The sequence below is a fragment of the Brachyhypopomus gauderio genome, chromosome 8 (assembly GCF_052324685.1).
Source record: "Brachyhypopomus gauderio isolate BG-103 chromosome 8, BGAUD_0.2, whole genome shotgun sequence".
NCBI classification, from domain to species: Eukaryota; Metazoa; Chordata; class Actinopteri; order Gymnotiformes; family Hypopomidae; genus Brachyhypopomus; species Brachyhypopomus gauderio.
Window position 1 is genome coordinate 26,703,632 of NC_135218.1, and position 25,958 is coordinate 26,729,589.

A 25,958-nucleotide genomic window follows, 5' to 3' on the forward strand; every position below is an offset into this window, starting at 1 on the left:
TTGGTTGGAGTTATTTCACAGCATAAAAAGCTTAAAGAAACTGTGATAAAGTACGAAGAAATGTTGCGTTTTTCATCATAACGCTTATGAAAAGGGAAAGGACAAAAGCAGTTTATAATCTGATTAAATGTGTTTGCTCAGATAAAACGAAAGTGGACATTTTTCTTGCAGTCTATCCGTCTGTTAAACATGTTGAAGGTTGAACTGTTTCCGCACACCGTGTTTGACTTTAACCGGGACCTTTGGCGGAATGCAGTCCTCGTCCAGGTTCCTAACACGTGTATTTTCTTTACCAGGTCTTCATCGCTTCTCGACCACCCAGTTCTGTTTAAGGGCCCCTGTGGTTCCCTACATCAGCGGTCTCCCATCCCAGCAGTGTGCCACACACCGCCGCCCACTTTACTGCACTCACGACCCGCTACTCAGCAGCACCAGGGCAGAAACCCAGACAGCAACAGAGGCGAAAACTGCAAATGACCCAAAACACGCAGAAGAAGAGGAGGAAGACGATAACAGAGCGGAGTATATTCCCAAGAGAAAGGCAAAAAACCCAATGACGATCATAGGATATGCATGGTGAGAGGGGCAGTGCTGTGATGCAGTGTGTTTAACCCTTCGGTTTTGTTGACCTCACGTTTTTTACTTTAGTGTTCCCGGTCTTCAGAGACCGGTCTGTTTTAACACACAAAAAAATTTTTCACCACCTTGCAAACATAGGCATAACGTGTGTGTGTCTGTAGGTGTGTGTGTAGGTGTGTCTGTGTGTGTGTGTGTGTGTCTGTGTGTGTGTGTGTCTGTGTGTGTAGGTGTGTGTGTAGGTGTGTGTGTGTGAGTGAGTGCGTGTCTGTGTGTGTTTAGGTGTGTGTGTGTGTGTGTGTGTAGGTGTGTGAGTGAGTGAGAGTGTGTGTGTGTGTCTGTGTGTGTGTGTGTGTGCACGCGCGCATGTGAATTCATGCACATGAGTGGCATGTCACACTCAGATCAGAGTGTGCCTTGCAAACATAGGCATAACATGTGTGTGTGTGTGTGTCTGTAGGTGTGTGTGTAGGTGTGTCTGTGTGTGTAGGTGTGTGTGTGTGTGTGAGTGAGTGTGTGTGTGTCTGTGTGTGTTTAGGTGTGTGTGTGTCTGTGTGTGTTTAGGTGTGTGTGTAGGTGAGTGAGTGAGTGAGTGAGTGAGTGAGTGAGTGTGTGTGTGTGCGTGTGTGTGTGTGAATTCATCACACTCAGATCAGAGTGTGCCTTGCAAACATAGGCATAACATGTGTGTGTGTCTGTGTCTGTAGGTGTGTGTGTATGTGTGTCTGTGTGTGTGTCTGTGTGTGTAGGGGTGTGTGTGTGTCTGTGTGTGTGTGTGTGTGTGAATTCATCACACTCAGATCAGAGTGTGCCTTGCAAACATAGGCATAACGTGTGTGTGTCTGTGTCTGTAGGTGTATGTGTATGTGTCTGTGTGTGTGTCTGTGTGTGTAGGTGTGTGTGTGTGAATTCATGCACATGAGTGGCATGTCACACTCAGATCATGTGTTGTGAAAAGCGCTATACAAATAAACTTTGATTGATTGATTGAGATCAGAGGGGCCTTGCAAACATAGGCATAACATGTGTGTGTCTGTGTGTGTAGGTGTGTGTGTCTGTGTGTGTGTAGGTGTGTGTGTGTGTGTGAGCGAGTGAGTGAGTGAGTGAGTGAGTGAGTGAGTGAGCGAGTGAGTGAGTGAGCGAGTGAGCGAGTGAGTGTCTGTGTGTATAGGTGTGTGTGTGTGTGTGTCTGTGTGTGTTTAGGTGTGTGTGTAGGTGTGTGTGTGTGTGTGTGTTTAGGTGTCTGTATAGGTGTGCGTGTGTGTGTGTGTGTAGGTGTGTGTCTGTGGGTGTGTGTGTGTGTGTGTGTGTGTGTCTGTGTGTGTAGGTGTGTGTGTGAGTGTGTGTGTCTGTGTGTGTAGGTGTGTGTGTAGGTGTGTGTGTGTGAGTGTGTATGGGGATGTTTTCTGTCTCATAGATGAATATATTCTGAATACCCATTCACTTCCTGTGATGGTCACGCTTGACCGGCAACAACACAGATGTAAAACGTTGGTTTAAAACACTCAAAATTCAATGAAAAAGATGATCATCACTTTTATATGTTCCAGTGCATAGTGTGGAGGATGGCATAAGGCCTTGCAGCAATCAGATGTAAAACACAATATTTATGAGTGGTTTAAGTTGTAAATCGGTCAGATTTGACCCGAACACGACAGGAGGGTTAATGTTAGACTCTGTGGTTCCCGTAACTGCTGGTCTGATCATTATTTCTCCTACAGGATGGTTGGGCTTCCTACTGGCATAATCCTGTTCATTCTGGCCAAAAGGCAAGTGGACAAGAACAGATTGAAACAGCTGAAAATCCGGCAGAGGATGAAGAGAGCTAATGAGGGCCAATACAGAAGTCAACGTTATAATACAGAATCTGGGACGGATTAAAGGATTTCTCACTGTATATGAACTGTATACCTGCTGGAATTAGGGTACCGGAATGGAATGGAAACCAACTCTGGACTTGACAAATGGAAGAAACCCTCAGTGATTTTTTTTTTCAATGATAACTTTGCTATAGCATTAAAATGCTGAAGTCAAAGATTAAATGGAAAATGTCTTCAGGCTAAAGATTAGGTTCAGTTAACTCAGCATTTCAAACTAGTCTGGCTTAACATGAAAATATTACAACATATTTGCCAACTTTGCCAACTAATGAAGGCAACATGGGAAAATTATCTGCCTGCTGCATCATGTTTAAAAATGAGTGTTTCAAGACGCCAACCTGTATGTATATGGTGTGTATGCGCTATGAACGGGAAAACATTGGTTTCATTTAGTGAGGGTATTTGACAGTATAAAATCCTTGCTACAGCAATGCAGATTCAGTTGATCTAAAAAAAAATAAAATGAGAAAATACAGCCAGTGTGTCATGAGAACATCACTGTAAGGACAAACTGAATTTCCAACAAGAATAGTCATGGTATTATGTTCCCGATATGATCACTAAAATGCAAAACACCAAGACTGAATACTGTAAAATCCACCCCAATGGCAGATTCAGTCATCACTTCATTCCTGTGTTTAAAAGGCCAATATTTTTTGCACCTGTTCTACAAAAGGATCTCACACTAGACCAGTGGTTCTCAAACTTTTTCTATCATTCCCCACCTCAGAAGAAGGGGAAATTCCACACCCCACCTGTCCCATATCGCCCAAACAAAATGGTAATAAAATGTATTACGAATGTAATTTGTTGACCGGGGTGGGGGACAAATTATTTAAAGGGCCGAATCTAGCCCTGGTTCACACTGTTCCGCAGACATTTTAAACATCCGGGGCTTATGAAAAACGAACAGGCATTAAAACAACAGGCTTAAAAAGGTTCATTTCTTCCAATTGCTTGCCCCACACTTTGAGAAATGCTGCACTAGACTAAACCACCAGTAAACCATTGACAATATTTGCATGCATTAGCTTTAAAACATTTTTATTATATCTGTTTTGTGTGGATTTTGGCACAAAAATGGAACAAGAGAAAAACTTCCAACTGAATTTAATTAGCTAATTTCAACATCTATTGTAGTACAATAAAACTGCAGCATATCTCAAAAGTATCATATAGTGTATATAATATGTATATAAAATCATGTCCTTTGTATAAGGTGTTATATCTTCTATTGTTATGAACATGTAACTTTACTATAAACATGTAAAAGATGTTTATGGGATAAATCCTCAACCTAAATTCAGAACACTCTGTAAAGACTTTGGCAGCACAGATCTTGTTGACGGAGGTCAGAACTGCTGAAGATCAGCTGATCATGCTGTATCAACATCATCTTAACAGTCACAACAATAAAAGCCCAAGTCTTTAAAGAACACCTCATTGATGTTCACAGAAGCGTTCGCAAGTGTATGAAATTGTAGCAAATTACTGCTGAATATGGACAATATAGAACTGCATAGTACAGGAGAGTCTGAAGAGTAATGCTCCGTCTGCTGGAGGTTAGTAGGCCAGCTGGGAGAAGCTACCGTCGAGAGGCCCCAATGATTTGTAGGAGGAAGAGGAAAATCTGGATGATGTCAACATAGATGGAGAGTGCAGCAAACACATAGTCCTCTGGGCTGATGGAGTACTTCCTGTTCCCAATTAGAAGCTGGGTGTGGTACGCCAGGAACTAAACCAAACGAAGGCATGGTGTTTGCGATGGATACAAAGTGCAATCAAAACTGAACAGCCAAACCGAATACCCAAAAAACACACAGATTTAAGTTCAGGTGTAGACGCGAACGCCAGTGTGAGCTCACCAGTGTGAAGACGATGGCACCCAGGGCAGCATACAGCATATGAAGCCACGGAATCTAAAAGAAAAGCCAAAGGGAAGAGCTGGGTTTCCACGCCAGGGCAAACCTCACGTACCCTGACTGACTGTACCCTGTACCCTGACCCTGTACCCTGATTAAGCTCAATTTCAGTAACCTATAATGAATGAATAAACAGGTCACTTTTATTTAAAAATAATAGAATAGAAGAATGAAATAACCCAACAACCACTTAAAACCACAAAACAGGAAATACATAAACTGACATAACATTTTGATAAATTATAAAAATTCAAAAGATGCTGTAAACAAAATTCTGTGATATTCCATGACTTAACCCAAAAAATTCTCTGCCTTTCCAAGTCTGAAATATTTTATGATAATCTCCAAGATGAGATGCAAATATGCACTTACATATTTGAATGACAGCACGATCGCAGTGATGATTCCAGTCACAAACATGACAATAGCAAGGACACAGAAAAGACCTTGGCATTTGGTGAAATCCACCTGATAGAACATGACAGTAATAATGAGCATGATTCATCCATATCACATACATGACTCATTCATGACATACACAAGATCTCTTCATGAAGGTTATTATTTGTAAACCCTTAAATGCCAGGCAGTCTCTCTAAATTACCTTTGTCTGGAAGCAGAAGACAGTGACAATGATGCAGACAATCATTGTGATACCCAGGGCCAGGAACACAGATTTAGTGTCATAGAAACTGCAATTAAGTCCAATTAAACAAAATTACAAAAGAATATACAAATAAAAACAAACAAGGATAAAAAATGCTTATCAGGTTAACAAAAAGCGAAAGTATGTTCGCAGCAAAACTCCAGCAAACAAAAGTGCTTATGTCAACACATGAGTAATTGTTCTCAGTCACACACACTGTTGAAGGACACATGCCATTAAGAGCACTGACCAACTTCATTTAGCTTCACCCACCTTGAAATTGTCCCGGTCATATACGACAAGGCTAGAGTCTAAGAAACACAAGAAAGAAAAGTGAGGAATACAGGCTGCACATTATGAGGTGTTAAAGACAACACACAAAAGCCAGTGTGTGGAGTTTTAGTGGGAAACGTTTCATGGCTACTGAGCGTTTTCCAGTTCACACTTGGCCACACCCCTCTCTCAGCACACTTCACCCTAAATGACTCAGGACTTCTCCACTCACAAACAGGGCCAGCAGGACGAGGTTCCATGGGAAACGCCTCCTACAGCAGCAGGGAGAGCTGCGTTAGACGCTGGGCCACACAACACAATCCTCAACACACCTTACCAGAGTTCTCTACCAGTGCTTATGGCAGAAATATCACAGTCAACCATCGTAACTGATGTATACCATCGAATCAGTTTTTACATGACTGTGGATTACATTACACTGTGCATATGTATACATTTAAATTATATATTATTTATTTATTTAGATTTTGTCTGCTCACCTGGGTCCCTCACAGCAGGCCAGAACCAGGTGTGTGACTAAGTAAACCCCACTGCAAAAACATGGAAACAATGTTATACAGCACTGTCCTCTGGTCAATGTTATACAGCACTGTCCTCTGGTCAAGGGGCCATGCAAATTTTTCATTTTAATGCGGTAAAATTAAATGCAAATAAGGCATGCAGAAGGAGATGAAGATGAATCTCACTAGGAAGCCCAGTAGACTGCTGGATTCTGAATCACAAACAACTTCACTGAATTACTGGAAAAAAAACAAAAAACAAACAGTTACTAAAAAGAACACTGTAGCAAATGGGTCTTCATAAAGCACCTAGCAGGACGAACCCTGCTGTCATAATTACCATGCAGCAGAACTGGCTACGGCAGCTACAAGAATGTGGCAAGCAATCCGCTTTATTATCTTCAACCACTAAAGAAAGCAGGTTCACACACCTACATCTGTGCAAAAGCTCACATCTCTCTCTAGCCCACACCAGTGTAAATACAAACATAGGGACTCACACAAATGTGAAAACAGCCACTATAGCCACCGTGATGAGGAGCTGAGAACCGATGATCAGGTACACCTATCAGAGAGGAGAGAATGTTAGCCCAGTCAAATAAAATAAAAAACACAAGCACAGCTCATTTTCTATCAAAGGTGTGTTTTCATATTTGTTGTTACTGGAATCACCGACATCTGACAGCATGCTTTACAGTAATTACAGTAAAATTAATTTCCCCCCAGTCATTATATAATTGGTTATTTAACTACACAGTGAATCTACACAAATTATTCTTATAAACAGTCACTTTTAAGGAATGCTACATTAACAAAGAGTCATACTGGCTCTGCTGATATGCTACAAAAGCAGGATGGTTTCTTGGAAATCACTTTGGACTGAGTGCAGTGCGTTAAACGGAGGCAGTAACATGATACCTTTCGAATGAAACTGTGCCGCACGCTTATGCTGTCCCACCCCGGTGCGGTCGTGAACCCGCCATCACCTGAGAGCCAAAACGTCACGCCATCAGCTCACGCCAACACTCACATCCTTACACAAACCAGGCTGTGATACAATGAACATAAAAGATCACAGCTGCGCAAGCCATTAGCTGCTATCTCAGATGACATTAGCAGGGATCTGTTTAAGACATTACAAGCATAACATCTGCGGTAGCAGTGCAGTGTAGTAATGCTGAGGTCAGATTACGAGCTGAATAATATCAAACTCCAAATTTTCTTAGCATGTAGACAGCAGCAGTAACAACAGAAACACTGTGCCGGACAGCTGTGATTGGTCATTTACATTTAAGGCATTTGGCAGACGCCCTTATCCAGAGCGACTTACATTTTTATCTCATTTTTTATACAAGTGAGTAATTGAGGGTTAAGGGCCTTGCTCAGGGGCACCTCAGTCATGGCCTCAGGTCTGAGGATCGAACCCACGACCCTCCAGTCACAAGACCAGTTCCTTAACCACCAGGCCATGACTGCCCTCACGTTTAGCCTCACGTTACCAAAGAGAAAGACCTGACAAAACACACCTACTCAAGGTCAGCATAATCATTCACACACACTTGATTTATGGTTCAATGTACTAAAATGGCAATGCTGGAAAGTAAAACAGCTCCAGAAGCTGTTATCTCAATCCAAGACACTTAATGACGATTAACATTTGCTGTAATCTGATTAAATCAACAACAAAAAAAAGCCTTTGACTCAGATCAGCTTGCGCTGGGTCCTACCTGAATCAGCGAGGGGTATGGTTGGAGGTACTATGGGTGGCATGGGTGGCATAGGTGGTGGGAACCCATGGCTGGGTTGTCCAGGCTGTGGCGGGTATCCCTGGGGTGCCCCAGGGTAAGGGCCAGAGGGCTGGGGGTATGGAGCTCCTGGGTATCCTCCAGGCTGTGGCTGACCGCCATAAGGGGAGAACCCATAAGCTGGAGGAGGTGCGGTCGGATTCCCTCCCCCATACTGAGGGTCACGGAGGAGGTGTGACTCATCATAACCTGGGGGGAAGTCTGACCTTGACATACTGTCTCAGTGATGCCTTGGAAAAGAAGACAATGAAATGGCAATCGTGACCTCAAACTAAGTAAAGACAGACACACTGGTTAGTCAGTAATCCACCCAGCCCTGTTAACACCACGTTAACTACAAACAGACAACTTTAAGGCCATCACAGCTTGAACAGCCTATAGTTTAAAACTTTTAAATATAGTAAACAGATATTTCACTAATTCAGAAACGATTTCGATTAATAAACTTGGTAAAAATACTGTTTAAGACTTCGGGGGGGGGGGGGGGGGATGACATTGCACCTTTCGTTAGTATCCGTGTGTGCGCGCCTGTGTTAAAAGTTTCAATGTCTGCTTTCTGTTATATTTGCCCTTTTAGTTTTCCTACATCATTACCCTTCACTGTTCCCTTCACAGAACTGGTTGGTTATTGAGACAACCACACACATTAGTTTCGACCCTTTATGTCCCAATAACATCACATGAACACATTTGACTTATTGACTGTTCAACGACCCGTTAAGTAACCACCGTACGTTTGATGGCCAAACCATTTTTCTACATTAAACAATCACTTTGAAACTGCTGTAAACACAAAAGCTTAAACAAACAACAACACTGTAGCACTGAGGGCCAGAAAGCACAATGACACAAGTCTCTAAAGGAAGTGAGAGACTATCACCCTCCACACAAACCCACAATCAGTCTTGGTTTCTTTCGGTTAAGGAAGTCTCTTGTGACTAATGCCGTTTAGGCCCGCCGGTCTGTCACTTTCCAGCAGGTCTGCGGCGGTTTGTGAATTTCCACCTGTTGACCGCCGAACAAAGCGCGTGCAGATTCTGCAGTTTCCGTTGAGCGTTCGGTCGGGGCGCGAGCGCCCCAGCATTGCGGTCACGTGGCCGCACCGATGGAGGCGCCGAACTAGTGCCCTGCGGACCGAGTCAAGTCCTATAGTGGCTACAAAACCATGCTGGAAAGACCTCGCGTTGAAACAAGGGTTACAACTGCCTCACAAATGCATCTGACAGATAAACCCCCACCCGACAAATATGGTTATACATCGTATTTACAGCCACTTGAACACGTTGCTAAATGCAGCCAGGGTCCACGCCAGGTCCGGTCTGGTTAGGTTCCGCTCAACGTGTTTCAGTGATCTCGTAAGTTTCTCCATTTGCGCACTGTTTGGACAGCGAGCCAGGGAGTGACCGCGTAGCTGCAGTGAAAATGATCCTCGATAACTTGTCAGCAGCATGTCGACACTTGAATGTTGATAAAGATGTTTTTTTTTTTTTGTACAAACACGACAGCAGATCGTCCGGTTTTAAAATGCAGCTGTAGTCTCTCTCTCGTGATGTCAGGTTGCTTGTACACTAAAAGGTTTCGTTTATGCACCAGTCCACCACAGCAAGCCCAGAACACCCTTACTCCAGAGGCGTTCTGTTGGCCAACGACCCAAAATAACACTTGGAAATACAAACCTTCTTTTTCACACGTTGTGCTCCTTGTGCACACAATCCAGCCGTCGACCACGTAAGAACGAGCAAGTTTTTCGTAATACTGACATTTTTATAATTTCATCACATGATATATGGTCATCCAGAAGCCGTATTACAGTACTGAACCGCCCCTACACCACTCGTCCTAAACTAGAATACAGTACGTGTTCATCGATAACACATGTCAATTATTCCACAACACAGGCTACATTAGCCTCATTAAACCAGCCACAGTATGAATGTTGACCACAAAAAGAAATATGAACGCAAACAAATCAGACCAAATCGATATTCACTCGAAACATAATACACACACACACACACAAATATAAAGTGTGTTACCTTAACAGACTGGTTTCCCGGGGCCGAATGAGGAGGAAACTATTGCTGATCAAATATAAGAAGTGTTCCTATATCGCTCCTACCGGAACAACAGACCAAGCAGAACAAGTAATCCGAAAACAAAACACGACGAAACCGAGCCAAGACGTGGTTCTCAATTAAGTGCGTTTAATTGTACGCGCAAAAACTACATCCCAGGTTTGGATAGTTTGTTCCTGGTCTCCTTGTTCCCAGTCTGGTACTGACGTATTTAAGAGATTTGCCCAAACCAGCTCTCACACCAGTAGGTGGGGTCGGAGGAGGTCCAGTTTACAAACACCCTCATCCGTAACTGCGATCATTATGACACTGGTTTAATGTTGAAATAAATAATTTAAGAGTAAGATGAACACACGAGACGATGGTGTCCTACAGTACCAGAGTTATGATCCGGTCAGAGGTGCAGGACACACCCTAGTCGCGTGTTTTCACGCTGCAAACTCGCTGCCAAGTTTTTAGTTTTTCCAACACTGCGCGGCGCTAAAGTCGCAGTACCTGTCAAGGAGCAAAGCCACGACACAGAAGAATAAATTAATGACTAGAGTCAGTGGCGCAAAAAGGGGGCATGCAGCGTATGCGACGCATAGGGGCGCTGCACTAGAGGGGGCGCCAAATCGATGTAATACTTAATTTGTGTCCATCTTACGTTCGCCCCCCCCCCGTCAACAACTTTCGTTCGGAGGGCGCCGATAGTATGTTTGCATACACCTCAGAAAGTAAGTAATTGCACCCCTGGCTAGAGTGAATTATAAACAAAGAAACAAACACAAGTAAACAAATAAACTTGGCAGGAGCGGTATATTTCAATAGAATTAAACTGTTGCCCATTGCAAAATCGAAGATATACCTACGAAGTGTGTCCGTTTTCAGATGTAGTCTACGTAACCAATATAGTCTATTAATAGACACTGTGTGTTCACCAGTATCAGTCAAATTGCCAGTAAACATCGCCAACATCGCCTCCCAATAAAGAGGAGATAACTTCATTATGGCTGCAGCGTCATAGCCGCTACGCCTACAGTTATGGCGCTTCCGGACTGGACGCTGTTTTTCTTTGGGATCGCCTCGGTTTGTGGAGGCTTTTGTGTCTATCGCCTTCTCAGGGGAGAGCCGAGAGGTTCGTGGGAGAGGAGTGTGTTGAGGGACGTGATGGCCCGCACGGAGAAACCCCTCTTTTGGATCGCGTAAGCTGTGGTTGAATGACTGGAGCCTCCTGCAGTCGTGAACGTTTGACACTTATTGGGCTTTACCAGGTCGTTGTTGTAGGTTCCGCACGTCGCTAGCGAATGTGAGAGGTGTAACACGGACATAGTTTATTATATAATATTATAAATGTACTACTGATATTCATCGTTTAGCTTCGCCGGCTGCTGGCCGTCGGAACCGTTAGCTAACAGGCCCGGTTAGCTCTGTTGGGTTGTTTTTCATGTGGACCCCCGTGGGCATGCACGCTACACCATTTAGAAACACATTTACTGGATTAATAGACTACAAGCCCAGAGAAAACAAACGCCATGTAACGTGACTTTCGTTTTTGTCCAGGTACTCGCTTTACTCGCGGACCAAACTTGGGTACGTATTTTACAAACGCCAGATGAAGAAAGCACGGGAGAAGTTCCCAACAGGCCACTCCAGAACCGAGCCCACCACAGTAAACGGTAGGAACGGGCTTTGGGCCGGACGACACACCGAGCCGGACACGACTACAAACCACCCAGAAAACTTAAATATCTATATATTTATTTGTGTCATTAGGAATCAAAATCATTCCAGTTCCTGTGCTGTCGGACAACTACAGCTATGTAGTCATTGACACTGCGTCGCATGTTGCCGTTGTAGTCGACCCTGGCGACCCGAAGTCCATTCAGGTATGTCTGATGGGTATCGGAACTGTTTTAAGATCAGGCAGCAGTGTCACAACAAATGTGATTTGAAGTAATATTAATACATCAAAAAGACGTCAGTGGAGTATCTTCTTAATACGTTTCAAATTCAGTCTAGCCCCGTCTAACTCCTTGAATGATTTTGACAACATCACACTTTTCATGTGTTTGGAAATTGTCATAAAACCAAAGTGTTGAATTATGCTTTCTGTGTTTTAATTATGCATGGTTATATTTATCTTCATGTCATACCTTGAGCTTGATTAAACGTGGAGGAGTAAAGATTTTGCAGCCTTGGTTACGGAGTTGCAGCATAGTAATAAAGATACTGAAAGCACACCATGACTTGTATCTGATTTCATCGTGTGTCTGTGTCCACACAGGCATGTCTGGAGGAGGAAGGCGTGACATTAGAAGCTATTTTCTGTACGCACAAACACTGGTAAGTAGACGGAGCTCTGTGTGTGTGTGTGTGTGTGCACGCGACCCTTTAGTTCTGATTAGCATCTGACAGCTCTGTGCCAGTTTACACTCACCGGCCACTTTATTAGGTACACCATGCTAGTGACTGTGAAGGCCATTAGAGTACAGTGTACTCATTGTTATGTTCAAGAAACCAGTCTGAGATTATTTGCATTTTATGACATGGCACATTATCCTGCTCTAAGTAGCCATCAGAAGATGGGTACACTGTGGTCATAAAGGGATGGACATGGTCAGCAACAATACTGTTGCTGTGGCTTTGATACGATGTTCAATTGGTACTAATGGGCCCAAAGTGTGCCCCACACCATTGCACCTCAACCACCAGCCGGAACCGTTGAAACAAGGCAGAATGGATCCATGCTTTCATGTTGTTGATGCCAAATTCTGACCCTACCATCCAAATGTCACAGCAGAAATCAAGACTCATCAGCCCAGGCAATGTTTTTTCTTCTGTTGTCCACTTTTGATGAGCCTGTGCGAATTGTAGCTTCAGTTTCCTGTTCTTAGCTGACAGCAGTGGCAGCCGGTGTGGTCTTCTGCTGCTGTAGCCCATCCACCTCAAGGTTCGACGTGTTGTGTGTTCAGAGATGCTCTTCTGCATGTCTTGGTTGTAACCACTGGTTATTTGAGATACTGTTGCCGTTCTATCAGCTTGAACCAGTCTGGCCATTCTCCTCTGACCTCTGGCATCAACAAGGCATTTGCACCCACAGAACTGCCGCTCACTGGATATTTTCTCTTTTGGACCATTCTCTGTAAACCCTAGAGATGGTTGCGTGTGAAAATTCCAGTAGATCAACAGTTTATGAACTACTTAGATCAGCCCGTCTGGCACCATCAACCATGCCACGTTCAAAGTCACTTAAATCACCTTTCTTCCCCATTCTGATGCTCAGTTTGAACTGCAGTAGATCGTCTTGGCCATGTCTACGTGCCTAAATGCATTGAGTTGCTGCCATGTGATTGGCTGATTCAACATTTGCATTAATGAGCAGTTGGACAGGTGTACCTATATAAAGTTACCTGTGAGTGTATATCTAAACTGTTTATATCTATGAGCTGGACAGAGAGCCTATCCATGGTCAGAATAATGAATCCACACTTGGGTTTAGTGTGTTGGCACATACAGACTAGACAAAGTCTTTTAGGTCACACATTATTGTTTAGTAATGTATGGAGACCTTATGCAAGCGCTCACCTGTGTGCGTATCTCTGTTGCAGGGACCACAGTGGTGGAAACCGAGCTCTCAAAAGGTACCACAGCTCCTGCAGGGTTTATGGAAATGCAACAGACAACATTCCCGGCCTTACACAGTAAGTGTGTTTTCAACCCACTTCTGTTATACGATGAGACAGTCACTGCTGTTACCATGACATCCTTTACCATGTGATAAAGTTCCTCTCGGCGAGATTCTAACTGCATGGCTCCTTTTGCCACAACAAAATTATGCAACACACAACTGTTCTTGGTGCTAGTTTTCTACAGAAAGGGATTCTTGAAGCTAAGATATTTGAACATCAAACTTCTGTATTTTGACTCCATACTGAGTATCTGGGATTTGTAGTCCTCTAACAGACAAAGACACCGTAGATGTTGGTACGCGACTACGCTTCAGGGCTTTTTGCACCCCTGGCCATACTGTGGGTCACATGATCTACCTCTTGGATGGCCGTGTGTTTGGTGGACATAGCAGCCTGTTCTCTGGAGACCTGCTCTTTCTCTGTGGATGCGGTAAGTGTGATGTCTAATGTACCCTCACCAGCACTTCTGCATGAATGGCTTCTAAAATATGATTAATCAGCATCCCAGTCATAATAATAAACAAAGACAGTAAACGGTACGCAGGCCATTTTATATAAGTGGGAAGATGCAGTCAGGTTTTACCAACAGTTCATGTGTAGGTTTGACCCGTCCTGCCTGTACAAACACACAAATGCACAATCCACAGTCACAAACAGAAGACGTTTGGTACCGTTGCTGCACTCTGTAATGGAAATGTTGAAGAAATTGGAGCAAAGTCAAGGCAAGACATGCCAAATATGTGAATTGGGCTTATGAAGGGCAGGGGGGGGGGGGGGAGACGAGAGAGGAGAGAGAGAGAGAGGGAGAGACACGGGGTGGGGTGAGGGGGGAGAGAGACAGAGAGAGAATTTAAAGCTGGTTCCTCCTCGTACAAATTCAGGAGCAGTTTGTTTGTACTGAACTTCTCTCCAAAATGTCCTGTTTCTCTAGAAACTTTGTGCACTTTACTACAGTTTTTAATATCTCTACATATCTTGCCTATGTACACGAGTTGCTTACCTTACTTACCTCTTCTAATCTTCTATATATATTATGAATATCGGATCACATTTATGAGTTATTTATAAATAAGCACCAGACGATTCCAAAAGGTTTTAAGTGTACCTCAAATAACTACAAGCCAACATTGCCGCTCCGGTATTTATAATCTTTCTGATGCAGCATTAAACTGGGCCCAGTCATATTTACATATCTTTGTACAAGTTTGTGTTTGTACAGTGAAGAGAAGCCACTTGAGAGAAAGTGGGTGGAAAAGAAACCAAGGTTTAATTTTTGGCTGGTATCACGTTACGAGGAGCTGAAATGTTACTGGCTCTTCCAGGGCGTATGTTTGAGGGCACGGCTTCAACGATGCTGTCATCCCTAGACACGGTCAGCTCACTCAATGATGATACCTTGCTTTGGCCTGGTAAGTCATTATTTCAACTTCTCTGTACATGTGTCACTGATTCTGCTGTAGCCCTGCAGACTGCCCCCAGAGCAGAGAGATGTCACAGGGAGGGCAGTTGTAAGGCCGTGCTTTAAGGCCTTACGGTTTGTCTGTCAGGTCACGAGTATGCAGAGGACAACCTGCTGTTTGCTGCAGAGGTGGAACCCAGCAACGCAGAGCGAGACCAGAAGCTACAGTGGGTCCTGCAACAGAGAAGTCAACGTCTGTGCACGGTGAGGGACGCGGTGCCTTCGGATTTCTTCTCATTGACTTCCATTTCAAAATGTTATTTATTTGAATGAACCGAAACACTTTGAATTGCCTGTCAATGAGAACTGCTACAGAGATGAACTTGCCTCGCCTTTTATCTGCATGCTGTGAATAAAAGAATTAGAACTTTCTAGTTAGTTCACTACAGGAAAAAGAGAAACACGATCTCCACAGAGTGCTTTGCTTCTATTTGTGCTCCTAACATCATTCAGTGCTGTTTGCATGATTTTTTGCAGAAAGATTTTTTTTAAGTAATCATTTTATCCTTCTACTAGAGCCCATCAACCTTGGGAGAAGAAAAGCACTATAATCCGTTTCTGAGGAGCCACGCACAAGATCTACACCGAGCGTTGGGCCTGCCGCAAAATCAAGATGAAGACTGGACTTCGTACAGAGCCCGAATTTTAGAGGAGCTACGCAGACGAAAAGACATTTACAAGAGCCGATAGATGCCAGGACCCGCCTTCCCCGCTGCGATTTAAAAGAAATACGACTACTGAACCCACTCGAAGAAGACATTTTATGATTCGAACGGGAATTTTGTGAATCCTCACTCAAGTGTTTTTGAAACTGCTAAGCCCTATCCGGACGGGATTAGTTTTTCAGGGGGACGTCTGTGAAAAATATTTCACCCTTGTACTCGGTGATAAAACTCTTGCATCCGGACAGCAATTGAAAAAACAGGAGGACCCGTGAGTTTTTGGCTTTCTCGGTCACATGACATCGCCTTGTCACGTGATAGCATGTTTAATAATGTCACACTGCCAACTCTGATGATTCCTTTTTAACTTTTAACTTTACTACTGTTCAGTTCAGCATTTAAGATCTCCGTTTAAGTTAAGCTATTTTGTTAAACCAATACAGAAAACACATTATAAAAAATCGCTAATGAATGTAAATAGCTAAATAAATCCGTTAAATAAAATAAAATAAATCCATTAAAAAATCCAGTAAATCCATTTTCGCTCGCCGCTGTCTTTACGTGGATCTCCGTGAAAACGCGCGCCCAACATGTAACTACGGTGCGTGGCAGTGGACATATAGCTGTTTTATTAAACGCGAGGTGATGTCTGCATGTATAAACTCAGACATGTGGATCCGGACGGGACTAAAATTACCAGACGACCACGGAGTACAGCGAAAAACAGTAGGTAATTCCGCCTGTAATTTTCTCTGAGGACGTCTGAGAAAAACACGGACATGCTCGTTCCGGACGGGATTAAAATCACAGAGGACCCCCCGTAAAAGTGAAAATTACCCCAGGACCCCCTGAGAAACTAATCCCGTCCGGATAGGGCTTAGGAGTGGATGTTAACCGGACTGATGTGTTCACACACGCCATTGTGTACCACTGTACGTCTGGGCATTATCGAGACACTGGCTGGACACTGTAGTCTAGATGCCCGAGTTTGTTTATTGTTTTTCCAGAGTTATTTATATTTCACCAGTCATACACAAATTTTATTGTCTATACTGTTGTATATACAAATCCTTTTAAATGTTTTATATACTTCCCCGATAGTTCTACTGACAACAGCAATCGTTGAGCTTTTCTGACTGAAGTGTTGGACACCGACCACACACACACACACACACACACACACACACACCCTGTCTAACACGTTCATCTTCTGAAAATGGAAATGTGTAGTGAATTTAAACAAAAACGTTTTTCAGTAATGAAGGTACTAAAAGCGCCGTACTTGTGTCCATTGTGAACAATAAAAACACGTCGTACGTAGAGGTTTTATTCGTTGTGTCTGCTACAATCAAACGGGCCGTAGCTAAATATTTACCGCACGACTACGATGAGATTTACGGTACGTGTTACTGTTGTCAAGGATACCGACGATGTTGGTCCACAATAACGTAAAGACTGGATTAAGACGATAAACAAAAACATGACGGACGCGGAGGAGTTACACGTGGAAACAGGAGCACTTAAAGCGTCGGAAGAAGCTATAGAGTTTATTTCCAACATCGGTAAGTTAGAGAGTCCTGGACACTTTCAAACTGCTGGACAGAACTTGTCCTGCTCCGTGTCCAGCAGTCTGGTGGTTCCGATCCGTCACCAAACCTGCGAAAGTGTGAGCGTGTCGGGTTCGGATTATTACGGATGTCGTGGTGTCACGTCTGTAAATGTTCTCATAACCCCCGACTGGTGACCCAATGATGGTACAGATCTTTTGGTCTACCACCCAAATACTCCAACACCTTACGTCTTTCCTGTTTCGAGTTAAAATGGACACGATGGAAAACGACTGTTTCTTTCAGGCCCAAGAGATGTGGATCGGTGTCTGTTTGTGGACTCTCTGGTAATAACGTCCGACACCGAGAGGGAGCTTGGAGAGTTCTGCGTTAACGTACAGACGGGCAGCTACAACGAGGCGCCTTGTTATGTGGTCCAGGCGAACAGTCACGGGACAGTTGATGGAGTACCGTGTGGTACCTCCATTTCGGGTGAGACTGGGCGGTCTATACTTCAAAGGAGAATAACCTTTGTGATTTTATTTATAGCAAATGTGTTTATTCTGTGCATTTCTATCTTTTTATTGATATTGCTTGTTTTCAGCTTATTTGTCCCTAATGCTTGAGCCATTAGAAGAGAACCATCATGAATATATGAAGGTACCACTGTTATTTAAATGCAGTCGTGTGTTCTTATCTAAATATATTTTACATTTCCATGGCCTCTATTCAAGTGCGTTGCACTCACATCATATTCGGAGGTCTGACCTTACATGTTCAACTGTTAAATACCCCAGCTGCAGCAGCACACGCTGGACAAGAAAGTGCACATAGTGAAACAAGATGGACATCTAGTGGTGAACAGGGTCATTACAGAGAAAGAGGTAAACATAAATTCACCACACGGATCAAAGAGATTATCTAGACCTCATGTCAACAGGGCATAATTCCCACGAACTGGTCAACCACTTTTGTTATTTTAATTCTAATAGGGTCCATAATCGATGTAATTTTGTCCTTTTTGTAGGAAGTTACGAAGCACACATTCACGGTGCCCTTGAACTCTCTACGAGGGTTTGTGTCCGAGGCCTCCAACTTCGTGTTGATGCGCATTTTGGCTCAGCTGAAGAAGGTTCCAGAAAACATGTTGTTCCTATCGCTGGATGCAGACACTCAAATCACTGTTTCAACCTACGTGAGTGCTCGGATCACATTTTGATCTTGAATGCGATCATCTCATATTTGAACATTGTGTTTTTTTTTTTCAGGGATGGTGCTTCCATTTGCACTTCCAGTAGTACATTCACTGTTCTAATTAGTGGGTAAGTCACACTTTCTAATTAAAGCCTGTTGTTCCCTTCAGAGGGAGCTGGGGTCAAAGAGGCAGATAGTCAGCAGAGAGTCTCTGGATGTGTTTGGCATTGAGAGGACCATCTCCCCTACTAGAGACAACCCAGCAAGCTGGCACTGCTACTTCCTGTCAAATGGGTAAGACTTCCTTCTTTACTGAGAAGTACACCGTTTCTGTATCTAGGGCTTGTTCCACCACTTCAAACAGTCGTGGCACATCTTTTCTGCTGTACACTGGGTAGATAAAAGCTAGTGTTTTAACTCGTAAGGTAGGCACGAAACGAAAGCTGTAAGCTTTTCTGACCTTCTTCATTCTAGACATCTAGCAAGCAGAGTACAAGTGGGCTCACCTGTGAGAATGTGTCTCCTCCATCTTCCTGTCAGAGTCGGCGAGGGTCTGTGTATTTGACCACACCTGCACCATCTTTTCAATGTTCATATTTATACGACAACATACTACACATTTTGTTGTTGTTGTTTGTTGTTTCAGAGGAGAAGCCAGTCTTTGAGAAAAAGCCCCTCGTCTGGGAGGAGGACATGGAACTGTATTCAAAGTTTCTTGACAGAAAGGTGATAATTTATGTGCAGAAATTGATATATTGTTATCATAAATCATTCAATATCTTAAATCATTCATAATAGGAAGCGATTATATGCCAACATTAAGAAAACAGTACAAACCACTACAAGCTTATATAAGTATAGAATGTGCGAGAGTATTCTATGTCTTCCTCCTACCTGTGTGCTCATATCTATACTGCAGGAGGAGCTGAGAGCGGACCACTGCTCCTATGTTAGACAGCACCCTGAGCTCAAGACACTCCTAGCAGATTTCCTACAGTTGCTGCTGCTGAGGAAACCTCACGACGTTTGCACTTTTGCCCGAGACTTCTTTGCCCCCTTTGCCTCTTTAAACCCACCAGGTAGTATCTTCAAGGCCTCCAGAACCATGGCGGATTCTGATGGACAGGGACATGACAAACCAAACCTTTGTCCAGCACACTTGGCAAACGAATAAAGTTTTCCATTTTGTAAGGGGAAGATTTGCTTCCTGGTTTTATTTTCATTATTACTGCCTGTGGACTTAATTGATTTTTATTTCACCAGGGGAAATATTTGTACATCCCAAAACTGGATCAGTCAAGCTACTAACATTACACACATTAATAACATAAAAAATGTGCAGACACACACGTTACTCACCTAATAAAATTAAGTGTAATCAATGTAGGTACAAAAGTTCTAAACCTGATTAATCTACACATTAGCACTCTAAATCTCCCGCCCGAAGGGAGACGTTGACCCTCTGCAGACAGAACGTAATCTGGATTAGAGATGATCTTGTCATGATCTGGCCTAATATAATAGGGCCATGAGCTTCTGGTCTTCTCCAAAGCTCAGTCAGAAAGTCAGAAATGCAATCTGTGCTGCAGTCTGGCACAGAGGTACTCCACACACTGTATGATGGCCATCCATGTGTGATCTCTGTGTAAACACCCAGGTATAGAATGAGACCAGACACATGGTATTGCCAATGGGCAGTCATGGCCTTGCGGTTAGGGAACTGGTCTTGTGACCGGAGGGTCGTGGGTTCGATTCCCAGACAGGTCATGACTGAGGTGCCCTTGAGCAAGGCACCTAACCCCAACTGCTCCCCGGGCGCCGGGCTAGGGCTGCCCACCGCTCTGGGCACGTGTGATCCACAGCCCCCTAGTAATCACTAGTGTGTGTGTGTGTGTTCTGACTGCACAGATGGGTTAAAAGCGGAGGACAAATTTCGATTGGGGTGTAAAAATCACAATTGACAAAATATGGCACATTTCATTTCATTTCAACAGCCACTGGATCATGATTCTTAATGCCCTTTGGGTCAAAGACAATCACTTGTGCCTTCTTAACATTCACATTAAGGTGGTTATTATCACACCATTCCACAAATACCTGTATCTCTGCAAAATAAATAGTAATCTGGCACTGATTAAAAAAATCCCACTTATTGAGCCATACTTTTGAATGTTATTGATATTTGTGGAAGAATTTGTGAAACAACCCTTTTTTACTTAAATCAGCAATTAGCAATGTGCTAATGATTTAAGACCTTAATACAGCTTATGATGATGAATTAAGATCTTAATACAGCTTATGATGATGAATTAAGAGCTTAAGACAGCTTATGATGATGAATTAAGAGCTTAAGACATCTTATGATAATGCATTAAGAGCTTATAATGTTGCTTTATCTTCCAAATGTCTGTACAACATATTTATTAACAAAAATGGTTTATGCATTACAATAATAATTTACAAACCATGCTAGTGACGACCGTTAGCTTGTACATAAACACAGACCTAAGTGTTATCTTGGGAAAAACAGTCCAAGTGTCAGAACATGAACTCTGCTCTAAATGGTCCATATTTGTTCACTGTCCTCCCAGCAGAAACAACACAAGTCATCTTTCATCTACAAAGTGATTGTCGTTTCAGGCACTTGTGAAATGAAGTTCAACTCGCATACTGAATATACTCAATTCATACCGCACACATGCACACACACACACACACACACACACACCAGCATCTTTATTCAAGTATAGTTTCCCATGTTTTATGTAGTATTAATTCTCTGTGCAAATGTTTTACATCCTATTGCGCTACAGAGTAAACTCCTTAGTCCATGACTCAATGGCTTTTTTTTTGTTAATAATCAGACCACAGATTTTTTCTTAGTCCTGGACTCAGGTGAGAAATGGCGTACGTGTCCCAGTAACATAGCTATGAAATCTAGATGTCTGAATTCCATGTACTGTGTAAGCGACCTCAACACAGGCACACCTTTAAACCACAGGTGACCACAGTACTCCTATGTAAGTGACCTCAACACAGGCACACCTTTAAACCACAGTTCTCCTATGTGTAGAATATATGAGCATTTCCAGTAATGACAGTTCTGTACCTTGTCAGTCCTTGTATGTGTATGCTGTTTCAATCTAGTCTGTAATCCCAGATCTTACTGATATGATTATAACAGCACAGGTTCTTTTAATATATATATATAATGAGACTGAGGTACTAATCAATGCTCTGTAACACTGTGCATGAGACTGTGCACATTAATAAACGTGTACAGCTGGTCACAGGTGTGTGCTCCGATGGCACAGCCTGTTCGTCTGCTGTCTGTTTGCAGAGTCCTCTGGTTCTGTCGGGCCTCCGAGGCTCTTATAGCAGAAGGAGCGGAGGAAAGGGGAGGCACTTGGGTTCAGTACCGACCCCGAGGGCCCCTGGACATGGTGAGGGGCAACGTGACAGAAGACAGTGATGACACCTCCCAGTACAGACTCCTGGACAGGAAGAGTCTGTACAAGATCACCACAGAGATGGACTGGCACAGGATCACCCCGATGGTTATGACCTAAAATACACACGCAACAAAACAAAAAGCATATAACTGAGTGTGCTCCTTTGTGTTTGCTGGGACCAGTGAGCGTTCTGGTTTAGGGTCGGTCAGAGTTTCATACCTTTTCTTTTTGATGCTCGTTGAATATCACGGAGAGGAGGACAAGAACTGGATGACAGAGGAACCACAGGAAACAGCCCTGAAAGAAAAGCAGGCCGCACTGCTGAAGGACACACACACGCTGGCACGCAGCAGCAACGGTGGCTGTGAGGAGCCAAGAGTCATGAAGCCCAACCAACAGGATGATTGTACAAGCAATGAGCCAACTCTTTGTGATCATGTATTACGAAGATTACCTACAGACCATCATCGGACCATCAACCTGCACATACTGGTGACTTTACATAGTCTTGGTGACTATTGGATACATTTGTATTCGAGACTGAAACTCATCAAAACCGTCCATTAGTATGGGTGATGTGACTCACTGCTGTGCATGTGCATAAACGCCGCTTCTGGTGATATTTTGACGGCTTCAGTAATGTAAGCATTTTAGCAAAGTGACAAAATCTGACATGAAATTTATGATTTTCACTAAGAAGTAAGGCCTACAGCAGCCTGGGCCTTCTCAGCGTTCTGAAGGGGCTACAGCATTTTCAGTACTACATCACAGCGTACAGCATTTTCTGTACTACATCACAGCGTACAGTATTTTAAGTACAACATCACAGCCTACACAGCTGCTACCTTAGCCAGTTACCCCCGATATGCCCTGCACACCACTGTTATATACACTACCACCCCACTCCCCCCAAAGAAACGTCCATAACTTCCAAACAGATAACAAGTCCCATCTGCGAGTTCCTCTGGACAGGAGCGTCCGCTAAATGCTAAAGGTGAAGCTGTTCTTTTACCAGTGCCACAGTGAAAGAACAGAAGGGAAAGAACGGGCTTACCTTGGCAAAGCTGAGGTAGAAGTCCCTCTTCAACGTGCTCCTCTCGGTGGAGATGATCTGGTACAGGACAGACGCGAGGAGCAGCGACAGGACCAGGCGTAGCGCCATCAGCAGTAAACTGGCTACAGTGTGGTGGGCGTGATAACTGTGGTGCTCCGTGTCTTCAAACTGCTCCCAGATCAGTAACGCGCCCTACAGGTTCACAGGCATAAAATGAGTAAACTTGAGCAAACGGCAGCAGCATCTGCAGGCGGTCTTGTTCCTGTAAGGGCCGTAGAGCATCCTGCGTGCCGACCTGGGTGAAGACGGCCCCGAGCGCCAGGGCCGTGGAGGCCGGTGTGGAGTCCCACTGCAGGGGTCTGCTCTGGGGCTTCCTGCCACGGCTAAGCGTCCAGCCCATGCACAGACTCAGCAGCATATAGAGCATCTGGACCTCGGCCACCATGTCGCAGACTGCACACACACACACACACACACACACACACACACAACAGCAGCACGGGTCACCTATACCACCTCAGTACACGACTACACAACCGCCCTTAAGCGCAGCGCTAGCGGCTAACGGCCAGCACAGATCCAGCGGAGGTGGACGCTCACACTCTGCGATGCCTCCTATCAGGGGCGTTCCCACTCCGTCCCTCGCGTATCTGAGAGTAGAAAGAAACACGAGGAGCGTCACAGACACCGTGATTTTCCTCATGGGAAATGGGACTCACTGAGAGCGTTAGTCGCACCTGGCCATGTGGATGTAGTTAAAGATCACAGACAGTCCCTGCAGCAGCAGAGCGGTGGACAGGACCTTCAGCACCGTGTGCATGGGGCCGCCCTTGTTTAGAGCCTGCCACAGCGGCTGCAGGTAGATGCAGCAGGCCACAAAGTAGGCCAGGATCAGCATGAAATAGAAGCTGTGCAAACCTAGAGAGGCCAGGAGAAACAGTCTGTTCAACGTGCTTCAAGAGCAACAAAATAACAAACAATAATGATAACACGGTCAACATGGTGGCTGGTGATAACATGGGCAACACGGTGGCTGGTGGTTAGCACGTTTGCCTCTCAGCACTGGGGTCTTGGGTTCAAGTCCCTATCTGAGTGGAGTTTCCATGTTCTCCCCGTGTCTGCGTGGGTTTCCTCCCACAGTCCAAAAACATGGAGGTTAGGTAAATTGGCAGTCAACAAAAAAAAAAAAAAAATTCTCCCTGAGTGTGTGTCTGTGTCTCTATGTTCAATAAAAAGTAATGTGTGTGCGTGCGTGTGCTTGTATGTCCAGTGGTGGATGGTGCTTTGCCACTAGGGTCTGTCCTCTCTCCCCTTCCTGCACCCCATTCAGTCCCCCAGGGGGCTGTGGCTTCCGGTAGAGTGTACGCTGTGCGCAATTGGCTGCCGCTTCTCGCCAGTGTGTGTGTGATTGATTGTCTGTGACTTGTACCTGTGTTAAATTGTAAAAAGCGCCTTGGGAATCTAGAAAGGCGCTATATAAATCGAACATTCATTCATTCATTCATAACAATAACTGAACAAAGTTCACTGAAAGTGAATGAAGCTAATACAACAGAATGCCTAACGCAAGCCGCCTGAGCTCATTATCTCATCAGATGCTGCAGAGGTCGGTCTGAGGTCAGACTAACCAGCCTCCTCGCCACTGAAGTGGTCCAGTGGGTTCCCCGCAGAGTCGGGGTTCAACATGACGAGCTGGAAGCCCACGCCCTCCATCACGTCCTCCAGCGCCTCCTCCTGGCAGGTGTAGCGGTCGGAGTACATCACGTGCCACGTGTGGGGGCTGGACTGCTGGGGCATGCTCTCGTTGTGTGCTTCTGTGCTCAGCGTAACTGCAGACGTACGAACACACATCTGATCAGGTGATTTGATGTGGAGAGCACGCTCAAACCAGAACCAGTGTTATTTATTATTGTATATATCTGCGTAAAAAAGGCCTGCATCCAGGCAGGTCACTGCGGGAGATCGTAGCAAGTCCGGACATTGAAGAAACCCCCGTGGCCTGACCACCTGAGCAACGATGCAGTTCACTTCACCTGCCTAAATGCCACACTTCATCTCCCCATGATTACAAGGCATGCTGGCTTAGAATATCCTCGCTTGGATGCATTTTGGTGTTTACGTAAATGTAAATATATAATCACAGACTGACCATCTGTGGGATCACTGTTTACGAATGAGTTTGCTGATGGACTATAATGGATTACCATAATAATAATAATAATAATAATAATAATAATAATAATAATTTACTATAGAAATATGACTGCAAAAATAATTTTAGAAATGACATGCCCCAAACCACACAATACTGATTTTCACACAGATTTTGTCATCATACACCAAAGATCATCCTCATTCCCTTAAACACTAAATTTACCAATGAATTATATCACGATATCTTAAGGTAAATTTCATGGTAACAGGTTATACAACATCTATCACTATTAATAGAGCCATATAGGAGCAAGCAAAGAGTTCAAACCACTGAATAAGGGACTGGACGTACTGGTAAGTCGAGCTCCTGCAACTCTCTCCAGACAGCTCAGGTTGTCAAAGTCCTCCATGGTCTGAAAGAGCAGCAGCTTCGCCTCCTTCTGCACGGCCAAGGGCGCGTTGTCTAGTCGGTAGGACATCAGGCCATGGTCCCCTGGAGGAGAGAGGGAGGGAGGGAGGAGGTTGAACTAATGCACCACGATGAGATTCACTCCAGGAACATACAAGAACCTGTCGACTCCACTGCAAGACCATGCATGTACATTAGTTGAAATCGCCCCATGTTTATCTGCTGCACATAATGTGAACACATTCTCCGAAGTTCATGAATATGAAGTAGATGATTGCTCAAACAAACACAACTTGTGTGCGGTCGTAAAAAAAAACTGCAATTTTTAGAAACTGCTCCAGTAACCTACCGTGGTACAGAAACCTGGTTATATACTGGCCATGGTGTTCCCTGGCTGCGTCGCTCCGAAACACACCAGATACCGTTTTCCCATCAGCTGAAGAGTGACTGTGCATAAAAGCGATCAGGATGAGCGAGAACGAATACATGGTTTCATCACGACCATCAATAAAGCGACTTAATCTCCTCATACACGCCAATGAATGAGGATTATCGCGGACTGCTCCCTTTCCGCTGGGGTACTTGATGGAACGACGTGGGGACCAATGGGTTCAGTGGATTTCTCCCTAAAACGTCGGCAGAACCAATGACGGCGAAG

General features: G+C 44.2%; 4 protein-coding genes across 8 annotated transcripts; 2 read left to right on the plus strand and 2 right to left on the minus strand.

The window, feature by feature from the left end:
* Positions 1 to 3,483: 3,483 nt before the first annotated feature.
* On the minus strand, positions 3,484 to 10,149 carry tmbim1a (transmembrane BAX inhibitor motif containing 1a). Of its 2 annotated transcripts, none has more exons than XM_077015923.1 (12): positions 9,660 to 10,149; positions 7,546 to 7,853; positions 6,737 to 6,804; positions 6,319 to 6,383; positions 6,005 to 6,058; positions 5,798 to 5,848; positions 5,530 to 5,569; positions 5,298 to 5,335; positions 4,983 to 5,070; positions 4,751 to 4,846; positions 4,322 to 4,375; positions 3,484 to 4,191 (listed from the first exon to the last, which is right to left on the minus strand). In XM_077015923.1, exons 2-12 carry the CDS (start codon positions 7,835 to 7,837, stop codon positions 4,042 to 4,044), a joined length of 996 nt encoding a protein of 331 aa, XP_076872038.1. In that variant the 5' UTR covers positions 7,838 to 7,853; positions 9,660 to 10,149; the 3' UTR covers positions 3,484 to 4,041. The 2 variants fall into 2 exon arrangements, with proteins under 2 accessions (XP_076872038.1, XP_076872039.1); XM_077015924.1 differs by lacking the exon at positions 9,660 to 10,149 and adding an exon at positions 8,521 to 9,243.
* Positions 10,150 to 10,272: 123 nt separating this feature from the next.
* Positions 10,273 to 16,812, plus strand: pnkd (PNKD metallo-beta-lactamase domain containing). Of its 4 annotated transcripts, none has more exons than XM_077015921.1 (9): positions 10,273 to 10,414; positions 11,241 to 11,356; positions 11,454 to 11,566; positions 11,965 to 12,023; positions 13,289 to 13,381; positions 13,633 to 13,799; positions 14,692 to 14,778; positions 14,917 to 15,032; positions 15,345 to 16,812. In XM_077015921.1, the coding sequence occupies exons 2-9, from the start codon at positions 11,293 to 11,295 to the stop codon at positions 15,516 to 15,518; spliced, it is 873 nt and encodes a 290-aa protein (XP_076872036.1). In that variant the 5' UTR covers positions 10,273 to 10,414; positions 11,241 to 11,292; the 3' UTR covers positions 15,519 to 16,812. The 4 variants fall into 4 exon arrangements, with proteins under 4 accessions (XP_076872036.1, XP_076872034.1, XP_076872035.1 ...); XM_077015919.1 differs by lacking the exon at positions 10,273 to 10,414 and adding an exon at positions 10,473 to 10,882; XM_077015920.1 differs by lacking the exon at positions 10,273 to 10,414 and adding an exon at positions 10,861 to 10,986.
* Positions 16,813 to 16,827: 15 nt separating this feature from the next.
* Positions 16,828 to 19,422, plus strand: catip (ciliogenesis associated TTC17 interacting protein). Its single transcript, XM_077015918.1, has 9 exons — positions 16,828 to 17,052; positions 17,344 to 17,529; positions 17,642 to 17,697; positions 17,835 to 17,921; positions 18,065 to 18,232; positions 18,401 to 18,525; positions 18,706 to 18,782; positions 18,878 to 18,957; positions 19,151 to 19,422. The coding sequence occupies exons 1-9, from the start codon at positions 16,971 to 16,973 to the stop codon at positions 19,403 to 19,405; spliced, it is 1,116 nt and encodes a 371-aa protein (XP_076872033.1). The 5' UTR covers positions 16,828 to 16,970; the 3' UTR covers positions 19,406 to 19,422.
* A 1,213-nt stretch (positions 19,423 to 20,635) lies between these two features.
* gpr180 (G protein-coupled receptor 180) lies at positions 20,636 to 25,908 on the minus strand. Its single transcript, XM_077015925.1, has 9 exons — positions 25,650 to 25,908; positions 25,244 to 25,384; positions 24,366 to 24,566; positions 23,475 to 23,655; positions 23,338 to 23,387; positions 23,033 to 23,190; positions 22,738 to 22,929; positions 21,903 to 21,980; positions 20,636 to 21,796 (listed from the first exon to the last, which is right to left on the minus strand). The coding sequence occupies exons 1-9, from the start codon at positions 25,828 to 25,830 to the stop codon at positions 21,644 to 21,646; spliced, it is 1,335 nt and encodes a 444-aa protein (XP_076872040.1). The 5' UTR covers positions 25,831 to 25,908; the 3' UTR covers positions 20,636 to 21,643.
* Positions 25,909 to 25,958: the final 50 nt, after the last annotated feature.

Excerpts from the sequence above, each read along its gene's own strand:
- tmbim1a (XM_077015923.1), bottom strand. The coding sequence starts at position 7,837 with ATGTCAAGGTCAGACTTCCCCCCAGGTTATGATGAGTCACACCTCCTC. Across the intron at positions 5,336-5,529 it reads TCGTCCTGCTGGCCCTGTTT|ACTCTAGCCTTGTCGTATAT; the intron begins GTGAGTGGAGAA and ends TGTGTTTCTTAG. Across the intron at positions 4,376-4,750 it reads TCGTGCTGTCATTCAAATAT|ATTCCGTGGCTTCATATGCT; the intron begins GTAAGTGCATAT and ends CTTTTCTTTTAG.
- catip (XM_077015918.1), top strand. The coding sequence starts at position 16,971 with ATGACGGACGCGGAGGAGTTACACGTGGAAACAGGAGCACTTAAAGCG. Across the intron at positions 17,922-18,064 it reads GGGTCATTACAGAGAAAGAG|GAAGTTACGAAGCACACATT; the intron begins GTAAACATAAAT and ends TCCTTTTTGTAG. Across the intron at positions 18,233-18,400 it reads AAATCACTGTTTCAACCTAC|AGGGAGCTGGGGTCAAAGAG; the intron begins GTGAGTGCTCGG and ends TGTTCCCTTCAG.
- gpr180 (XM_077015925.1), bottom strand. The coding sequence starts at position 25,830 with ATGAGGAGATTAAGTCGCTTTATTGATGGTCGTGATGAAACCATGTAT. Across the intron at positions 24,567-25,243 it reads TGCAGGAGCTCGACTTACCA|TTACGCTGAGCACAGAAGCA; the intron begins GTACGTCCAGTC and ends GTACGTCTGCAG. Across the intron at positions 21,981-22,737 it reads TCTACCTCAGCTTTGCCAAG|GGCTGTTTCCTGTGGTTCCT; the intron begins GTAAGCCCGTTC and ends CTTTTCTTTCAG.
- pnkd (XM_077015919.1), top strand. The coding sequence starts at position 10,722 with ATGGCGCTTCCGGACTGGACGCTGTTTTTCTTTGGGATCGCCTCGGTT. Across the intron at positions 13,382-13,632 it reads AACATTCCCGGCCTTACACA|TCCTCTAACAGACAAAGACA; the intron begins GTAAGTGTGTTT and ends TGGGATTTGTAG. Across the intron at positions 14,779-14,916 it reads TGATACCTTGCTTTGGCCTG|GTCACGAGTATGCAGAGGAC; the intron begins GTAAGTCATTAT and ends TTTGTCTGTCAG.